The sequence below is a fragment of the Diadema antillarum genome, unplaced genomic scaffold (genome assembly GCF_040938485.1).
Source record: "Diadema antillarum isolate AM-2024a unplaced genomic scaffold, OU_Dant_1.0 seq00000203_RagTag, whole genome shotgun sequence".
NCBI classification, from domain to species: domain Eukaryota; kingdom Metazoa; phylum Echinodermata; class Echinoidea; order Diadematoida; family Diadematidae; genus Diadema; species Diadema antillarum.
The window spans coordinates 1332387-1353784 of NW_027271262.1; the positions used below are offsets into that span (position 1 = coordinate 1332387).

The window sequence follows — 21398 nt, forward strand, 5'->3', positions numbered from 1 at the left end:
TGAAATGTACATCCCTGGTAAAGGTTATACATGTAGGCAAATCACAGCTCCTCTTAAAACATGACTACAGATAGGAAATTGGGAAATAATGACCTTTATGGACAATATGTGGCCTACATACAAAGGTTAGCTCACTGCACATCATCGGCTGAGACCCAGTAGAGCTTTATTGCAATTTGGGGAAGGACATTGAGTTGTTGTATCATGTAGTAGAGCTCAATCCCCTCTGCATTATGGCGTCAATTTTAAATTATTTTCATTTTCACTTAAATGCTAAATCAAGACCACAAGGGCACTATTTTACCCTATATTTGGGATAATGCTTATAAATCTACAGACTTTAGATCAAATAAACTTCATGGGAATTGATTGTTTCACTTTTAGTTTTGCTCAAAAGCAATGGTGCCCTTTTGGTTCTCTGCTGGCATTAAAAACTATCATGATAGAGTCAAGTTTAGTGGCCTTCATCAAGCAAAAGCTCCAAACCACCCACAGCCACTTGAGAGCATTTTACTCTACTTCATACACCTCCTCATCTTAGCTACTGAGTGAACAATTAATCTGAAGAAAAAACAAACAAACAAAAGCAATACTAGGCAACAGATTTCTGTTACACTTGACAATATCCATGAGACATAATGTCAGGGTGATGTAGAGCTACACCTACATGTATGTACAACATGCAGGTACCTAACCTCGACAAAATGTTCAGTCATCTCTGACATAAGGAAAATGTGAGGCTTCAAAAACTTGGCGGTTTTTTTTTTTCGGTTGTTTTGCGTTATAAGTCTTCATTGCTGTTGTTGCTATTGTTGTTGTTTGTTTTTCAATTGAAGTCTCTGGAGAGTATTCGTAAAATGAAACGTTCCGGAAGAGCAGGAAGCCAGGCCCCCGCTGAAGACGGAACTTGCTTGAAGGAGGATTATTCGCACTCTTGCAGCTGAATGCTGGCCATATATTCATGCAATCTCGGAATGGAACGCAGCACAAGAAAAGAATATTGTATGGCATTTTGCATTTGTGCTGTGCAGCCACTATGATGCTGCTATGCATTATCAGTTCAGGGTGTCACCACAATCTGACATCTAGAATTGCATGACATAAATCTTGCCCTCACTGATGATGTTATACCAGTACTTTCTCCTACCTACATCCGCTACGAGCATATACATTAACATACTAGTGTCATTTAAGAATGCTCTATCATTTTCAAATGACAAACAGACAGAGAAAGATTGACGAAAAAAAAGGCTACACATTTTTTACACGAATGTGCATCATATACAAAGGAGAGGAATATTGACTGAAAAATATACCTTATAAAGAAAATATGCTGAGGATCTAAAGTTGAATATACATGCATTCTTTGGAAGGGAAGACAAAAGGAAGGAGAGGAAGAAAGAAAGCTTATTATGCAATGAAACATTTCACTCGAATTCATCACGCTTTTTTTCTTTGAAGAGAAGGGGAGAGAGATGGAGAGACACTGACAATAGTTAAGTTTCCTCAAACAAAATACTGAAGAGTTTAAAGGGTGTGGTACAGTTCTGGTCGAGGTGAGGATTTAGCTTTTAACGTTTTGTGAGATATTCAGAAACCACTCTATGAGATGCCAAATACATTTGTAGCATGCAATTCTAAGGGGTATCAAAAGTTTATTTGATGAAAATCGGTTTTGAAGTGGCCGAGATATCGAGAAACAAGGTGAAACAAAGAGATTTAATAATAAAGTTGTGGCCTGTAGTCTTTTATTATTATCACTTCTTTGGATATCTCAGCCATTTGAAAACCAATTTTCATCAAATAAACGTTGAATCCTTTTTAAAATTACATGCTCTTTCGTATTTCAAAAGAGGTTTCTCATTATCTCACTTAGGAATGTAAAGAACATGAATCCCCACCTCAACCAGTACTGTACAGCCCCTTTAACTTGCATATCATTTATGAATAGTATAAGTATATATTACACTGGAGAGAGAGAGAAAGCTTGCAATGATGATGTGCTAAAGTGTTAATTTTTAGTATACATTATTTCAAAAAGAGAGATAAAGGGAAGGGTATTATGATGTGAGAAACTTTTCTACGAGAACAACGGGGTGAAATGTGTGTTTTTCTCTTTTGTGCTGCCAAAGACGGGGTGTTTATTGATGAACTTTGTTACATTAGAACTCTCATCTCTGCAAATGTACATGTATATCATATTCAATCACATCTGAACACAAATACCGCACAACAGATCTGACATGTACATACACTTACTAGTATTTGAAGGAAACCAAGTGCAAATATACATGTGGATTGAGTGAAAGCAATATCATAGTAGAACACACCAGTGAAAGTTTGAGGAAAATTGGAGAATTGATTCAACGGTTATGAATTTCTAAAGTTCCAGTGCTGCCATCAGTGGATAAGGAGCTTACATGTACATTGTACTACCCTTCATGATGTCATTACGAACAACAATATAAAGAAAATATAAAGAAAATTTGATATATTTTCACTTTTCTACCATAACTAGCAGCACCCGTGGAAATCCACGGGTCTGAGGGGTTTTATTTTTTTTTCTCATAATACGATTTTGCACATTTTTATTGAAGAAATAAAAAGAAAAGTCTTCTCATTCTTTCGTTAATTGTGCTGTCTTCTAAATGACCACCCTTCCCAGAAATTTTATAATACATTTTTGTAGTATATGCCAGGCGATCCGGTCCATTGGTAGGGATCATTCCCGCCACTACTTGCTTTTATTATAGAACTTGAGTTTCGAGGGGTTATTTGCACCCGTTGAAGTCCAACAGTAAAGTTGTTGTCTTGTTGCCCCTCACCCCTCCCCCCTCACGCACACACACATTTCCACCTCCGCAGGGCAAAAAACAAAAACATTCAGGGAAAAATTACCAAAAACGCAAATGAGATTCCCCGAAAGTTCTGCCCACAGGTTGTTCCCGTTGAAACGGGAAGATATTAACACTATGACTTTGATTACCCCCTGCTCTTGCATCCACGCGGGCACCCGCGGGAATCCACGGCTGGTCTCAAGGCCTCGGTTTGTTTTGTGTTTTTTTTTCATGTTTCTTTTCCCCACGTTATGAGAGAAAAATAAGATATTTTCGTCTTCATAATTTTGCTCCCTCCTTGTTGTTTTTAATCACCAAAACTTGGCTTGATATATCATATCAATATAGAACTACATCTGCTTCAGATTGTACATTATCATAATTAATATTAGGCCTACAATTATTGCTCCTATTATTGTTATTATTATATCATTATTATCATTATCCTTATCATTATTATTATTATTATTATTATTATTATAATTATCATCATTGTTATTATTTGGGGAGGGGGAGATCATAGTCATCAGGTTTAATAGGCACCCGTGGGAGTAGGTTCTCACGACCTCGTATTTTTTTTCTTTAATATTTTTCCCATGGTATGGAAGAAAGAAGAATATATACATCACTGCATTCGTCTTCATTTGCTCCCTCTTTTTTTGTCACCAAAACTTGGTTTGATAGACCATAGAACCACATAGGCGGTCGGCAAAGCGAGGTTTTCCTCTACGTCCGCTCATCTTATGAATATGTATGATTACAGCAGCTCTGCAGTAAACGAATGGACACAGCTGCGCGTGTAATCTGATATGTAAGGGTACGATCGGCAAATATATTTAGCCGCGTCCTAAACAGTCTGCGTACAATGACACCGGACTTGAGAGCAAACGGCGAGCAAACTAAATGACGTACCTGAGCTGCATATAGTATTCTGCAGTTGTGCAAAATACAATTACATAACCAACGTTCGTTGTTTTCATTTGGGGACGCCAATAATGGCGAACTGTACGTAAATGCCCTTGTAGTCCATGTCACGCACACACAGATTCGTGAAACCATCGTCAATACATTCAGTACACGTAACAGGCGGAGGCAAAGGTACATCACAGAACTATATACACACAGCGTAGAGTGTGTATAGAGTTCTGCGAGGTACATTGTGTGTGTGCGTGCGCGTCCGCCGGAAGATGTCAGAGATTTCGCTGCACCATCATCTTTAGTATCCTCCAGTGTCTCTGCAAGCTAAAAGATGGAAGATCGAGAAAGCAGGAGGCCAGCGCAGGTTCCGTGAATATTGAAACGCTCGGCTCTTTCGTCACGCACAAAAATGCATTATGCATGTAGCTAATTAATTTTTCTTTTTCGTCCTCGACGTCGACACGGAGGCGGAGAGGGGACGAAACCCACGCCATTCGATGTAGGATACTCTCCTGCGGCCGACGGCACCGGTCGCAACTGCCCGGAGCCGACGGCTCGGGAGGAGATAGAGAAACCAGCAACGCCGAAATAAAACAGGAAATACATAAGGCCGCGACAACAACAACAACTTCGAGTATTATAGTATAGGATGGAGCAGCACTTGACTTACCTCTTTCAGAAAGCATGGGGAGTATCACTACCTTTTAAAACGAGACAATAACAAGTCGATGTAATGTGTATTTTATGAAAAATGAAATATAACGGAATTCTCCTTATATTTTCTTTGTTGTCCATAACAATGTCATGAAGTGTAATAGTCTCCTTATCCAGCGATGACAGCACCGAAACTTTAAAGCTTAAAGGGGATGGCTAGTAGCTGATAAGTGGGACTCAGTGGAAATACTGAGGGATGATTGTTCCAATCCTTGTGGGATTCATTTAAGAGTGTATCTATTGTTGTGTGAAAATTATTTGCTTCAGAATGGTCTCATATTCAAGCAGAGACTCCAACTCTCCCGTTTTCGACGGGAGATCTCCCGCCGAAAACCCATTTTTGCAAAATCTCCCGTTCTCCCGTTTGAGATTTAATTTCTCCCGCCCTGGCTCAATGTCTCCCGTTGTAAAGGATTTCTTACTTATTGCTATCGTATGTTGCAAAAATAAGCCTTAGATAGCACCAGAGAGCATCTATAACCCGAGGAAGTTCGCACTTGGCACACATAAACTTGGAGTCTCCCGTTTGCTAGGGGTTTCAGGCGGGAGAATCTCCAGATCAGAAGGTGCTATGGGTTGGAGTCTCTGTTCAAGTAATGTGCAGTTTAATGTTTCCAGGTTTCAGTAGCGTGCCTGGTCAGTGACGGGGCATTAATCTGCACCTTACTTGAATATGAGACCGTTCTGAAGCAAATAATTTTCACACAACAGTAGATATATAATGTACTCTTAAATGAATCCCATAAGGACTGGAACAATCATCCCTCAGCATTCCCACTGATTCCCACTGATCGGTTACTAGCCATCCCCTTTAATAACTTTTGAATCGATTGTCCCATTTTCCTACAACGTTCACATATGTTGTTCTACTACAATAATATTGCTGCTTTCACTCAATCCACATATATATATTGGGCTAATGATACCTACATGTATTAATGCATACATTCAGAGATTTGTATAATAAAGCATAAATGAATGAGCTTTCAAACATGCTGGGTCTACACCATGTACATTATGTACTTCCTAATGCTTACCATTAAACCCCAATATGGTTACACCTTCCACACTCGCTGCATAATAAATCTCATTATCACTGTTTATGATGAGGCAATCACTATATCCCACAGAGAGATGTCCCATTTGTGTTCATATTGGAGCATCTAAATTGGAAAACCCACACAATCAGCTCGGGTCATTTCCCACGCATTGAGCCCAGAATGGGTCTGAATGGATCTTCCCAGGCATGACATTTTTTACAGCGCCACATCAAGGATTTCTAATCTCAACTGGGCTGAGGTGTTGGATCGTTCACTTTTATTTTTTTGAACGCATTGGAAGGTGACTACTTCTAACTAGGGAGGTGGAATATCTCTCTTCCACCTCCCTGTTCTAAACAAACAACATATGTCATATTAGCCTTATTCTACGGGTTGGTAGTCTATGGATAACTATGCTCGAGTTTCATAATGTTATCAAGTGTATTTGTTTAGATTAAAACTCACATTTTTCTTCATCTTTTCCCAAACTCACTTACTCTGGAGAGGTCGAATTGAACAACTGAAAAAAGGTGAAAAGTATTAACTCTTACAAGTTTCCACATCTACATCTAGATATGTTTTTTTAAAGCTTCCACTTCAAAGGGTGGTGGGGACGTTATGTTTTCAGGTTGTCTGTTCGCTGTACATTCATCAGTGATATCTTGTTAAGTAGGCCCTACTGCAGTTCAAGAAATATTACTCAGTTGGTTTCCTTAGAACCTGACACAAATATGGTTTGCGACATACAAATGTGTAAATGCAATAAAACTGAATTTTAAAAAAAAAATTCCCCAAGGTCAAGGTCACTGACTTTTGCTACACTGTTATTTTTCAGCTGTGACTATCTATGAATGTTAATTAGTCATATGATTTAGCAGGAAGGGTAAAAATCAATAAGTTTCAGTGAAATGATGGTGATGAAAGCTCAAAGGTCAAGGTCAGAGGTCACTCTACTTACATACTTGTACGTACTTGTGTAAATAGAACCATTTCCAGTCTTTCATAACATACTGCGATGATTTAAGTTGCTAGACACTAGTAAATATATTGACAATCAACATCAACACAAAAGTGATGATGGGTCAAATGTCAAGGTCAAAGGTCACTGCACCCTGTTTAGCAATGTCCTTATTTCAGCCATAACTTCAGACAGGAATGCCTACTGGTATGTTAAGAAAAAAAATTATAAAAAGGATAGAAATATGTCTACCCCCACCTGGAATGACGGGTTGAGAGGTCAAAGTTCTTGGAAAGTTCAAATGGCATTTTAAAAAAAAACTATGCTAAAATGTCGTATTCTGGGCATAAATTCTACTTAGTATATGCCCAATATTGTCATTTGGTGTGATGGATAGAAATAAACTCACTGACATAAATCTTAACTTCAGTTGACGGCAGATACAGATACTGCATGAGAAGTGGAAGTATCGACTTGAAAGTGGACTGAACGCAGCGGTCAAATTGTTCTTGCTTATTTTCAGGGAAGGGATGTGTGAGCTTTCTCTAGATGTGCATTTTCAACTATGTTCTATTTTCATATAACACACAAGCAAATGAGTTCATTTTCATGCACTGCATAATGACAAAATTTCAAAGAATATGCGGATAAGTTAAATAGACAATTGCTAGTACATTTTTATAAACATATCAGTACATACATGTACACACCAAAATAGGATTATTGATTTTAGTATGTTGCTAGATTTTTACGAATAATGGTGCAGATAAGTTCAGCAGATGAATACTGTATATGCCACATATTTTGCAAGTCTAAATTTTCGCGAATCGGGAATTCCCAACAATTTCGCGAGTGGTTAAAATTCGCGATAGTGGAGTCCTGAACAGAACAGAAAAAATAGTACACACGCATATCTCGCATTAACATTTAGTGTAGTGGATAGAAATAATTCTAGAGCAATTTACAAATTTTACAAGCTATGCTTTTCTTGTGAATTCCTCTTTTCCATGTAGAGTAATAAATTAAAATTGCATTGCTTACTTGTTTATTTATCAAAACCAGAGTTGATATCATTATAATGATTGTATTCATGTTTTGTTGAAACTTACGTGATTAAAAGTTCCTTTAAATATCATGTACTCATGTATTAGCATTATGTATATTACTTTGTATTACTTTATATGGAAATAACATCATTTTGAATTAAATTGAATTGAATTGAACATCAGGATCAGAGTCAATGTTTTCGCGTGTCTTTAATTTCACAAATAGCACCTGACTCGCGAAATTTGCGAAAATAAAAACCTCGCGAAATATTCGGCGTATACAGTACATATGTACATGTATGTCCAACAGAGTACACTACAATGCCATTTGAATTATGTTCAGGGAAGCACAATGACACTTTGATATGGACCTTTTGCAGTGCTAAATTTGATGCATTGCAGCCATTGGGACAAGTTTCAACCATACGGCATAAATATCTCTCTGATACCCATCACCACAACATGTAAATTGGGAACTGGATTGTCTTTCTACCTACAAGGGAATTTGAGCACCCGGACAGCTCTGAGTACTTCACTGAGAAATACCAGAAGATTGTAATCTACTGTTTCCTAGAAGGAAGAAAAAAATACACAGAATATTACCTGGTATATATTGTGATCTGTTTTCCCCTGTGTATGCCTGGGGATATGTAAAATTACTTTGTGGATTGGTGTGTCTTGTATCCTCATCCCATAGTAACGTGGAAATCAATAATAAAAAATTAGTTTAATCTTCAGCTTAATCTATTCATGTAATTGTGAGCAAGAAACAGCGGAGACATTTGATACAATATGAAGAGTTTTAAAGCAAACAGCTTCACCTCTAGGATACAATAACTGGGTTCACAAAAAAAAAAGAGATATAAAATGAAATATCTGTTAAGTTGTCACATACACTACCTGGCCTGTTTCCCATCGAATACTTTGACCTTTTTCATATAGAAAATAGTGTTATTTGTTTGGAACATTGTTGTCATGATCTAGTCAATTCTGCGTTCAAAGTTTAATTTACTGGGATGGGAAATGGGCTTTGACTTTATTGTCATATTCAAAATGGCATGATATCATTAAAGACATGGTTTTTGTGTAATGTGGTAGAAGAATTTTCTTCAACTTTAGGGAGTTAGGAAGGAGCTCATGTTCAATATAAGTTCAGTTGAAGCAAAGTTGGCCGATAATAGAAGTTGCTGCTAATATGTAATGGACAAAGGCTGTGAAGTGTTTTTGCACTGTGGAAGAATAGATCATAAAAACGCAAAACATGAAAATGCCCTTATTCCAGTACGAGCAGAGAAACGTGATGGAAATCACGAGCACATGCACTGTCTCGTGGCAGATGCGCAGCCGGTCTTGCGTCATCTTCGTGCTCCAACTCCAAGACGGCGACCACGCGTTAACAACTCCTTCCGACACGAAGCTTGGAAATGTGATCGACCAGGAGAGCATATGGGAGGGTGTTTGCAGTGTGCAACGTAAGCCCAGTGCACTCTCCCTGACTCACGTCGTGGACGTATGCGACACGCATGCACAGGTAAAGTGTGGGATTTGTGTTGCTGGTTGCCATTGGCCATGAAAGTGAGAGGCCCCTTACCCCGTTTGTCATCGCTGCACGGGAGCCCCTCGAAAAGTAAAATGACTCCGCTGACATTATGTAGCCCATCCCTGTTAAAGTATAAGTCCACTGCATGTCAACATTGACTTGGATAAAGACTCTCCCGTGCATGTAGGCATGTGCAAAAAGGCATAACAAAATCACTTCTTTTTACAAAACTTTTGTCAGTCATTAAGCAGATATAGCTCTCCTCAACTTCATAGCATCACAAGTGCTTGATCATTGAAAGTCCAGTAATCTCAAGTGAAGAATTAACGCCATTTCTTCCTCTCCAATTTATGTCATAAGGATGTAATCCTCTAGGGAAATCTTTTAAGGCCACGATGCCATACATTACCTTGTCAAATTTCTTTGTGTGGCTACGACCAATAAAACTTATCCGTAAAAATACCACATGAAAATCTAAAATTCTGAAATTTTCTCACGCTTAGTCCACCTTTGAGGTATCTTTAATAATAATAAAACAGGGTACTTACAATGCACCAATTCCATCCACATGACTAATGTGTTTAAGGCGCAGTGAGAAAGTAAGTATTATGAATTACAAAACTCATTATACTCACATGTAAAATGTATATGAAAGTAAGTAAAAGAATGGAACAGTAATAACGAAAAAATCACGCTATTCGTTCGTTTCACCGCTCTGTTTGCTTGAGTTTTTTTCTTTCATCATCAAAATCCACTCGAACGTGACGTGGATGTTGCCTTAAAAATCACAAACTACCAGCACAAAATCGCTGCCAAGGATGGTGGAACGTTGGATCGTGAGAAATGAAGGAGCCAAACGACAATGAACTCGTTGAATGAGGACGTACATGAAGATGTCACGGTCACACGACCATCTCAGTGTCCCGACAGTGATGAAAAACTCGTTCAACCAGTATTATGAGCTTCCTAATTTGTCCCATTTGGATCAGATTTCTCACCCCATCGACAGTTCTGATTGACTCTCTTTGCACTCAAAACAGCATTCTCTTTGAGGTAAAATTCAACTTTGAGCTAGCAGATCATTCATGTACAAAGCTATTTTTACGATCTCTATGCACATGAGCTCATTATGGCATGAAATGGTGAGTCATTCTACCAATAAGAATGTCTTTGGATTTCATTCATGGGAAACCATAATGATCACAGCCTCATTCCTAAACTCACTCCCCCCCCCCCCCCCCCATAAAATGACATTCCAAAATCATGGGCGTACATACTCCAGCAGGATTCGAACCTACGACCTCCTGATCACCGGACAGGCATCATCTCCACTAGACCACCGAGCTTTCACCCGACAGCAAGTGTTGGTTCTAATCCTTATAGCATGCAGCGGGTACTGCGTAATTATTCAAATTCATGAGTATGTACGCCCATGATTTTTTATCTTTATCATGGCTACTACTAAAACACTGATCAATTCAGTGCTTATTTATGTTGATGTAGGGCAATTTGTCAATCAGTTGCAAAGTGTACATAATCTCTGTATATTTAGTGGAAATAATCATAATGATAATAGCAACAACAGAAGTTATGATATCAATACCATACGGCCTTAGCTTGCAATGTAAGAAAACTTAACAAGGAAAGAAAAAAAGCATATCAAACACACAAGGCAATGATCTCTGATGCACTTGACACACGATTCAATCTAACTACATGTGAGGTTTTTGATCTGAGCCTCCTGTCTCAGTGAAAGAGAATTGCGCTATACATCCAAGGCTATAACATTGATTACCTGCAAAGGAATCCAAGGTTCATAGCGCGCACGCATTAAGGACGTTATGAATGTCATATGGTGCCAATCAAGTTAATCAGAGAGCATGTTTTGTTTTGTTTTTAAATACAGCACTACCAGTGTTCATAGGTGTGTGTGTGTGTGTGTGTGTGTGTGTTTATAATGAGCTAGATGAAAAGAAGAGACTACAGTGGATTATTAGCATCCAAGAACTTTTCATGACTGCGCAAAATTTTTCATGTGTCACACACCTTTTTCAGGGTTTTGGACAAACAACCCTGGAGAAGATGCGTTAACACACTGGAAATTTATTTTTTTTTCATCTTTCGTGTACTGGAACTAACATGTGGAATAAAATCCTCATCATTTTAAGCATTGATATAATGACAGTTTTAAAGTCAAGTACAATATACACAAACTGAGAATATCTTGCAAGTTTTACAGACACTTTATAGTGAGACGCTGAATCTACACGGGTCTAGAAGTGGGCTTACTGTAAAAGTGGAAATTTTTGCAGTGTTGAAATTTTCGCGCATCTCGCGCAACCAGAAACTATCGCGAAAATAAAAGCACACGAATAGTTTTGCTAGCCGTTTGTTCCTCTGCGTGCTGTCTTGATTCCGCGGAATTAACAACACACTAAACTCTTCTTACCCGGCCAAGCGCAAAAAATTAGTTGCGCAAAAAATTAGTCGCGCAAAAATATCCACTTTTACAGTATTGCATTTAGAACGCAATGTACTGACCTTGTCCGCTGCCAGATGAAAAGGCCGCTATGCTCTGTCTCCATGCTGGACATATGACACAGGATTCCTAGAAAGACACAGAAGAGGCACATATACGTAGACAATGAACTATTAATGCAAGACTGGATTTATCACTCGAGGTCAACATTTAGATTTACTGTCAATAACACACAAAAGGACTATCGTAAATGTGACATTTTGAACATAATTCAGGGAATGTCATACTCTCTGTTTACCTACATGTAGGCAATCAATGCATCCAGCAAAAAGTTTACTGTGATGCCACATATTTTGCATAGTTTTATTTTTCACAAATTTCATCTGTTGGGAGCTATTCATGAATATAACAACTGTACACAAAAAACACCAACTCTGATCCCGACATAAATGCAACATGCACACATGCATTTCTCAGTACATTACTGTACTCCAGTTGCAAAATTGTCTGGAAGTCCAAATAACCAAAACAAAAAAAATAACAACAAAATGGAAATTAGACTCGCTGAGTATTTGGCATATATACAGTATACAGAGGAAAAAAAACAAAAGAATAGGAAGAAAACACACAGTCAAGAAATAGCAGGAAGTTCATCGAAACTTTATCATTCACTTCCTGATTTTGAAGAGTTCAGGTCATTAACACATAAATATATGAGATGTCTAGTTTTAACAGCAAATTGCAGTGGACTCCCATTATAATGAAGTCCTAGGGACTGTCAGTTTTCTTTCGTTACATTGAAATTTTGCAATAACTGAACAATTAAACAATGGAAATGCATACAACAGATAATGTTGCGGCCTGAATTTTTACTTCATTATAACCGGAATTTCGTAATAACCGTGTTCATTATAACGGGAGTGCACTGTATAAATGAAAAGCCACACGAATTTGCAGTGGTTCCTGGTTGGTAACTACACATGTATAAAGGGCTCGGAGGTCAAGGTATTTCCTGGTGTACGATTTCAATGACTGAAACCACATTTATGTAACATAGCTACACTCAAAATGCTAGTTATATATCTCTTGTACTTTTAAGAAAGAAAATATATCTCAATCAATGTGACTTGTTTACCCTCTGTCAAATGTCTGGCAGGCACTCAATATTCTTAATAGGTAGGGCTCAACATTCATGGTGGCCCAGTGGCCTGAGGCCACTGAAACTTGGTGTCGGGTCTACAAATTTATCTTTTGGTGGCCCAGTCAGGCAAATTACATTCAAAATGGATTGCTTCTTTTCCTTTAATTCCAGGTCACTTCATATCTTTCTCAGGCCACCAGAATTTCAGATTTAAAGATTTTAGTGGCCCGTATGACTACCAGACAACAAGGGTAGTGTTGAGCCCTGTAATAGGCATAGTTTTCAATCTTTTATATTTTCTTTTGCATAATTCACCTGTTTTACTCTCTTTACTATTGTTAATTTCATTATTAAGGAAAAAAAAAAACCCTCTTGGAACTCTTCTTTACCCCCCCCCCCCCCTTTCTTATGAGCATGAGTTGTCGTAGGAACTACACTTTTATAAAACAGCTAGGATAGAAGCATGCCATGTTTCCCTAGCTTGTCAGTCATACAGGCCATACTCCATGTGGTTAGATCTCTGGGATTACGTTCATTAACCACCAGGCCATCTGGTACTCATACGACTAACAAGCAATACTTCCTGAGCACACTTTGGATCACTTCAGCCGCCACTAGAACACACCTGTTCAACTTCCGCAACAATACAAATAATGTTCTCGGCAAAAACCATAATAAAACGTCAGCTAGATCACTACATGCCTAAAATCAAATATGAGGTAATTGATATAGATGAATCTAAATCCTTTTCAACAAATTACATTGGTTTCCATGTATGCTGGAGAGGAGACAAGGGAAAATAGGTTGAAGTAACAATGATAGACATAGATGAGTGCATTTTACAAGTATCAACCCCAAGAACAGCACTTGTGACATAGAAAGTTGTCAGGTTCTCCGCAAAATTAAGACTCGTGGAGCATGCACTCTGAAATTCCAACAATTACAGAATCTGATAGCAAATATAACAACTGCGTGCATGAAAATGGTTAGATTTCTGTCGTAATTTTATGAGTGTATTGATCATCCATAATATCAGTCATGGATAATGTACAATTTGTATGATTCAGGCTTATTGTAGCGGTATTGCTGTGGGAGAAGGAATATGATGGAACTGAAAAGTGAACAACTGTAGCAGTTGCATCTGTCTTCCAAAGTAGATAAACTGTTTTGGATAAAGATGATTTATGAGGGAAAGCAATTTCAGGAAGAAAGTGACATTTTGAAAGATAATGGCACTTATTCCATCTACATGGTTAATGGCGCAGAGTAAATCCTGCAGACTTACGCGGAATCACAAAAATCTCACAAAGACTGTAAATAGTTGCTGCAAACCGTAGACATTGCAAAACTACCAACAAAGATATACAGTAGGTATGTGGGACGAGCTACATGATAATGAAACTATTTCTAAAAGGGGCATAGTAATCACGTCTTTTGGGATTGTCATAATTGCAATTAATTCACTTATATTTGCTTTTGCTTCTTGTCCTTCGTGCATGCTATCAAGTGCTTCCTCTCGAGATGAGCGAGTATTGATTTTTTTGAGTGGTTAAATCTCAAGATGAGAGAATGAGAGTTCATCATATCATTCTCGCCGGTGGTCGGTTTCCCAGAGGCCAAACACAAAATTATGGTGCTAAGAATACCTTTGACATTTTCACTTGGTGCAAGAATGCAAGAGGCAGCTCAGACTTTTGGGCAAGCAATGTGCATTGTTCGCAATGAGCCTACCACGATCATCCCATCACATGTTAGACCCAAAGCAAGCTAACACAATTTTATTCAGTATGACGCCGACGGTCCCAGGCAAAACATGATCTGAAACCCTCTCGACCTAATTCTTCCAAACTCCATGCACCATTGGCACAACACACACACAAAAAAGAAAGAAATCACACCTATTTCATTTTATTGCATATCATATGTCTGCTCACTAGCCAGCCAGCATCTTTTGATGATTGTTACTTCAGATTTTGGTTACATAATTCATAAAGATCTCCTCAGCACCATCGTTAGAAATTGCTGGTACATAATGTATGATGTACAGTACTGTGTCTGGAGGAGGGCTAAATTGTAGTTAGAGTATTTGATAAAGCTAAATTTAGTTTGTTTTAGACACTCTTTCTTCCTCCAGAGCTCATCTTGATAACAACTAAATGCAGTAAAAAGACAAGTAATGTGCACCATACCTGTAGTCAGCTCAGAGTGATCTTTTTAGTTCATATTTCTATTCAAAATTTACATTTCCACATTTTACACAGGGAAATCCATCACTTTACAAGTATCTATACATGCAGACTGCAGACTGACATATTTCAAATTTAGTTTTCTAGTTACAATTCTTGACCCCTATTTTAGACTTGGTAGTTACAGATAAAATACACATCAATGACCTACTTGTTGGGTTTTCATCTTCATCTTTTTAAAACTTTCCTACATGGAATACTGTTTTGCTTTTCTTTTCACACTGAATCTTGTGTGCAAATGTTACTTTTCTTCCAAATTGCACGACCATGTTGTGAATTAAATAACTCTCTTGCCTGAAGTTCTAATTGTTGTGATAGGAAGGTTAAAATCGATGAATGTAAAAACAAATCATCTCATCCAATACAGGTGAACAATTGGTGCTCCATTTCTTCCTACCCCACATGCCAGAGTTGGATGGGGCTACATTGTGGCTACTCTATCTATGACTATTGTCTGCTTCTACAATAAATCTTGCTCTTATGGTCAGCAGACTCTAGAGAGAGTTGGAGTCTGGGTGCAATATTTGGTTGAAGACGATATGCTCTCATAAACCTACAAACACAAGAGCCGGGAAGGGGACTCTTACACCAAATAAAATCATCTTAAACAATGTAAAACCTCTCCACAAACATCTTCCTCTGTACATTTACTATGAATATCATCCACTTTATAATCAAAGTTGTTCATGGGTTACACACAATTACTATATATATATATAGAATGCATAAAACATGCAAGAATCACTGGCACATTCATTCTTTTAAGAAAGCCTGCTTTTAGTAAATTTCCAAACGGAAGACCTGTAAGGGTCTCCATTTCCCATTTTCAAATTCAAGGCACATGTTCATCACAGTATAAACCTGCAGATTAATAATTCCCTCGACATGTCACTCACAGCAAGAATACTACAGTCTACACAACAAACAAATGTTTGTTGACACATTTGCTGCACTTCCTGTGAGCTATTAAACCACACTAGCCCTACACAGAGAGATACAGCAACACAACTAGAAACACGGAGCTCATTTCACTTCTTTCTTTCTCATTTCTACACAGCTGCCTGAATATAAAAGCAAACCTCACTTTTCTGCATCCTTCCCTAATAGTTGTGCAAGTAGCAAGTATTGATTTCTTGTATATATGCCGACATCTCTCACAGACGACGCTTCCACCGCCGCTGCCACCGGTAATGGAATGATGAACACCGACAGCCGAGCCAGCCGGTATCCAATCAATCAATTACTTGAAGTGCGCATTGCACATGTCATGCGCTATCGAGCTCCGACACCGCCTCAGTGCCATACTTGTCATAATTAATATATTGATAGTCATGCAGTAGTACGTAGAGCCTATCGCAAAGTGTCTTCGGTCTTATTTTATGTGCAAAATCACCACAAATTGAAAGCCAGCAAAACAAGGGAAGTGACACTGCATGATTCTCACCAAGAATTGAAATTTTTGATTGGTTTTACAATGCAGTGTACATTGTAAAGGTAAAATGCTGTATGTTGGTTTCACTTGGAGAACCACTCTTTGATTGACAGTACGTCATGTACTGTAGTTTTCTGAATTAACAAGCAGCAGAAAAAGACATACACAGACGCAGAAAAAGACATACACAGACAATCAACTGCCTGAGAATTCCCATTTGCATGTATTGTTCAGTCCAGTTTGCATTGCACAAATAATTGATATCACAGGACACTTATTTTGTGTATATATCATGACGAGCAGCAAAAAAGAAGCACATGCAATATCTTTGGTACTGTAGATACTATATTAGGGTGTGGTTGAGTGCTGTCTATAAGTGTACCATACCGTACCCGTGCCAGAGGAGCGCTGTAATACTCCCAGGCGCACCACACCGTACCGTGCCAAAAGTGGACCTTTCATAGAAGTGGTACAAAAGTATACCATACCATTCTGAGCCAGAGAGTGCTTGAACGCAAACAGGTCAGAAGGTGCACCGTAGCAGAAGTTGTTGACATGAAAAGAGTGTGAGTAACACACTACATCATAATGCAAAAATGTGATTCTCTTTGCCAAAAAACGTATGACCCCCCTTACCCCAGTCCATAAATATCTTGTGTGGTATGCTATCTAAACAGAGTGCTCAAACGCTCCCTATCTGGCATGGTATGGTATGGTATGGCTCATTTTTGAGTGCTCAAACACAGCCCTAGAAGATTAACTGCCAGAGAATTCCAATTTCATCCCATTGTTTGGTCCAGTTTGCATTAGATTTCATAAAAATTGATTTCAGAAAACACTAATTTTTAGTCTTTATTGTGACATGTCAGGTTCCCTTTCTGGAAGCATCAGAATACACTGTAGATAAATCGATAATGTGACATTTTATGGACATGATGTCGAAATGATTCAACTCTGGCTCCTGGTTAAAAAATCTCTACATTTCTCCCGATGTGATATCTGTCTAATCTATACCACAGCAGTTCTTGCTAGATATTGCGGCATCATAAAAAAGAACTACTTTAAGATTACTATTAGGAGAGCAGATGAAACCCATACATTTTTCCTTTCCTTCACTTGTAGCATTACAAACTAAATCTTGTGTAAACTGAGAGTTCAAACTATGTTTTACAGTGTGAATTTCTAAGGTATGACAGTTTTAGGAGTTACCTATAAAAATCAAAATTTGGTTTATCAAATACAGAGCTGTACATGTGTGCGAGAATCTTAAATTCAATGAACTGTGCAGAATGCTCTGATTCTGAAGATCTGACATGGTACTATCGATGTGATAAAATTGTACAGAAACTTATCATGCAATATAGCCACAATTCATGTATCTGTGTGTATGCATGTGTGTGTGTGTGTGCGTGTGCGTGTGCGTGTGCAGATAAACATGGATGGATAATTACTATTGATATGTAGTATACAAAATGACAGTCTTTGTTGCGAAATGCCATTTGAAGTCTCAGACATATGCTCCACTGAGCAAATGCGAGCAAATAAACCATGAATGTTTTAATCTACAATATGTAAGAAATAAATGACACACGAGTCTTTCTATTCACAACTGCCCAGCAGTGACACAAATCACTGATTTCCTTTGATATTTTCTTTCCTCCCACATACACACAGACACACATACACACACACAAACGCACACACACAGGTGTATTCCTATCTATCCATGACAGCTAGTGAACAGGGTGCAGACATTTTCTGTAATTCATCATAGAAGAAACACTTATGCAAACACACACACACACATACATACACACACATATGAATGACAGCAGTAATTAAATGTCGCATCACACCCTTTGCCCTGAAAGTATCAGGTTTGGTCCCATGTTACATTACCTGATTTCACAGCAGAGCTAATGCAGCGCGTAAACAGTACGCTCAACATTTGTCTAATGCACCATCCCTGTCAGCTCAAATTCTCTTTCAAAACAAACAAACAAACACATAAACACAGAGAGATAGAGAGTGAAAGAAAAAGAAAATGAAAGGGTAGCTCTCTCTTGTGATATTACCGTTGCTATGACAAATTAGAGCATTACAGAGTCAACTCATGGCTTGTGATGGTCGCTGTGTATAAGGCCAAGAAATATGTGGGTTATTCATCTCAAAGGTCAGTGATTTCTATTAGAAAGCGTACTAGTACTCACCAGTGGTTGAATTGTATACAATAGGGCGATATCTGATTGCAGAGCATACAATGTCTTGTACAGCTACAGAGACATTATGGCAACTGGGTTACGTCTGTCCACACCTTACAGAATAATTGATGACAATAAGTTGAGGCAGACTAGAAACAGAAGCAGCCCAATTGGAGCAAATGTCATATCGGTATTGAACCAACTTGCATGCTGTAGTATGAATTACAGTGTACTAATTCCCTGGAAATCAAATTTGTGTACAGCTAGACACACACACACACACACACACACACACACACACACACAAAAACAGCAATAAGTCACCTGCAATAGCCCCTGAAAGTATAGGCCTACATATTTCAATAAGTCAGCTCATATCTCTATAACAATTTGGCACTTGTGCTCTGCGGGTTTAGGTTCTGCTCCGGAAGAGCCAGTACTGATGTGTGCACATTCTAGCTACATGCATACATTTTCACAAACAATATCGAGATTCCGGGTCGATCAGTCAGCTGATCGCATGCACGCATTGCATATCACTATGGTTCAAGGCATATTCGGAAAAAAACATTGATAGTGTGATCGTTAGATTAAAAGAGTCGGGTGATCAACTAGTCTATTTCAAGTTATTTTTTATATTGTTTACTCTTTAAAATTTATGAAATCTTTGAAGGCTTCCGTGGTGGTAGAACGTTGGGTGGTAGAAGGCTTCACAGTGCACCACCTATTCTTTCTGGAGTATGTGAGTGGCCCTGAAAAGGGCCTACCAAATCATGGGTAGGCCCTTTTCAGGGCCACTCACATTCTTTAAATTTTACTTTTAACCCCCCCCCCCCCCAAAAAAAAAAAAAAAAAAAAAAAATTGGAGTGACAAAAAAATGCTAATACTTTGCAGAGGGCATGTCTCAAGGAGGCCTTTTTTTATTCTATCAACTGTACATCATAGCAAGCATAATACTTTGGTATTGGTACACTTTAAAACACAAGTGCTACAAGCTTTTTTAACATGCAGTAGATTAGGTACAATTGAGTATTGTATACATGTAATTAACCAACAGACTTAACCCTCTACCACCCTAGAGGTTTCATACTGTGTCAAACTCTAGACCTACTCATGGAAAGTATTAAAGGTCCTGTTTACCATTGGGAGCAGTGATTTAAAAACTGCTCAAGTTATCACATTTGATGCATACATACATGTATGTAGGTCAGTTGTATCACAAAACATCCTACCATATACATGTAAAAAACTAGTGACCACAATATTCCAGGAAAATTAAGGGAACTCAATAATGGTTCACTCTATACCAACATGCAACTTGCTGTTTCATACACTTCACATGGTGTAGTTTGGCCAAGATTTGTCATGTACAATGTACTGTTCAGATCACACAAAGGCATAAAGGCAGATTAAATTTGATGAGATGAGGAAGTGTTTGCAAATATGGAGAATGGGAACAATACAGTCATATCCTACCCCCTCCCCCGCAACTTCTTTCTACCTGATTTCACTTCAATTTTCATCCGTATTCTCAAGCAACACTGCATACCAGTACTATAGTACTAATAACCCGTTGAGGACGAGTCCCGAGTATACTTGGGCAGGGGTCTATGGGAAATGCGTGTTGTAACAAAATCAGCCCGTCCTCAGCGGGTTAAATCATAGGGAACATGGAGGCCTCCCTCAGCTCAATAGGAGCCCAGTGCTCATGTGGCTTGATGTTTTCTGGGGTGAGCAGGTGTTTGATCTTATAGACCGAATGTAATTTGATTCTTAACAGACAAGAGCACGTACAGTGGTTTTCATCTTTATTATCTTTTTTTTGGGGGGGGGGGGGGGGTGAGGAGTGCATAGATGTATGTGCAATATAGAGTTGTTAGTAGTGGGGTGCAATTTCACTTAGCTGAGAGCAGTGATTCAATTTGAATACCTGTAACCACTGCATAATTTCTATTATTATTCAATCATCCAGTCGCATCATGAGAGACAGACAGACAGACATACAGACAGACAGAGAGCACTTTTTTTTTTTTAAAGATCTGTGCAATTAAGAGTTGTCAGCAGTGGGGCACAAGTAATAGCTTAGAGCATTGATTCAATTTGAATACCTGTAACCATTATGTTTCCATTACATTCAATTATTACATACAATTCAATTATTGATCTCACAGACTGAATGTAATTTAATTCCTAACAGATAAGAGCACAGCGCTTTTATCTTTCTTATCTCTTTAAACAGAGAGAGACAGACAGACAGACAGAGAGCACTTAGATCTGGGCAATAAAGGGTTGTCAGTGGTGGGGCACAATTTCACTTAGCTGAGAGCAGTGATTAAATTTGAATACCTGTTGCAACCATTACATTTCAGTCATGTTCAGCTAATTCAAGTCACAGTCAGGGTATTTATTATAACCCCCAGTCATACACCACAGAGCCGAGATCGACCTTCACCTACATGTCTCATTATCGTCACAGAAATCAAATAGGTTGTGTACTGAACTGTTATTAAAATAAAGTGGCAGCAATGATAATATCCACAATCATCATTATCATCATCGTCATCATTATCAGCATAATTACTGCTAATGATGACAATAACACATGAATATTGTAATGACGATAATAAAAATCATAATCACTATCACGATCGTTATCATCACCATCATCTTAGTTTGGCAATGAACCATTCAAACTTTCCATTACTTTTTGTGACTGCTGCAGCATCAATAGCCACAAGCAATTTAAAAATGCGCAGAAAAATACCATATCAGTTGCCAGTAATGACATCTGGAGCTCTTTTAATTGTGATATGTACATGCTCTCTCAAAACCCTGTAGTTCTGAC

General features: G+C 38.3%; 1 protein-coding gene across 1 annotated transcript in view; it reads right to left on the minus strand.

The window, feature by feature from the left end:
• The window catches only part of LOC139728839 (calcium uniporter protein, mitochondrial-like), a 70029-nt gene that overhangs the window by 42720 nt on the left and 5911 nt on the right, over nt 1-21398 (minus strand). The window contains exon 2 of the mRNA XM_071639775.1: nt 11595-11661. Within this exon, the coding sequence (XP_071495876.1) occupies nt 11595-11661 (67 nt within the window). The remainder of the gene's footprint in view (nt 1-11594; nt 11662-21398) is intronic.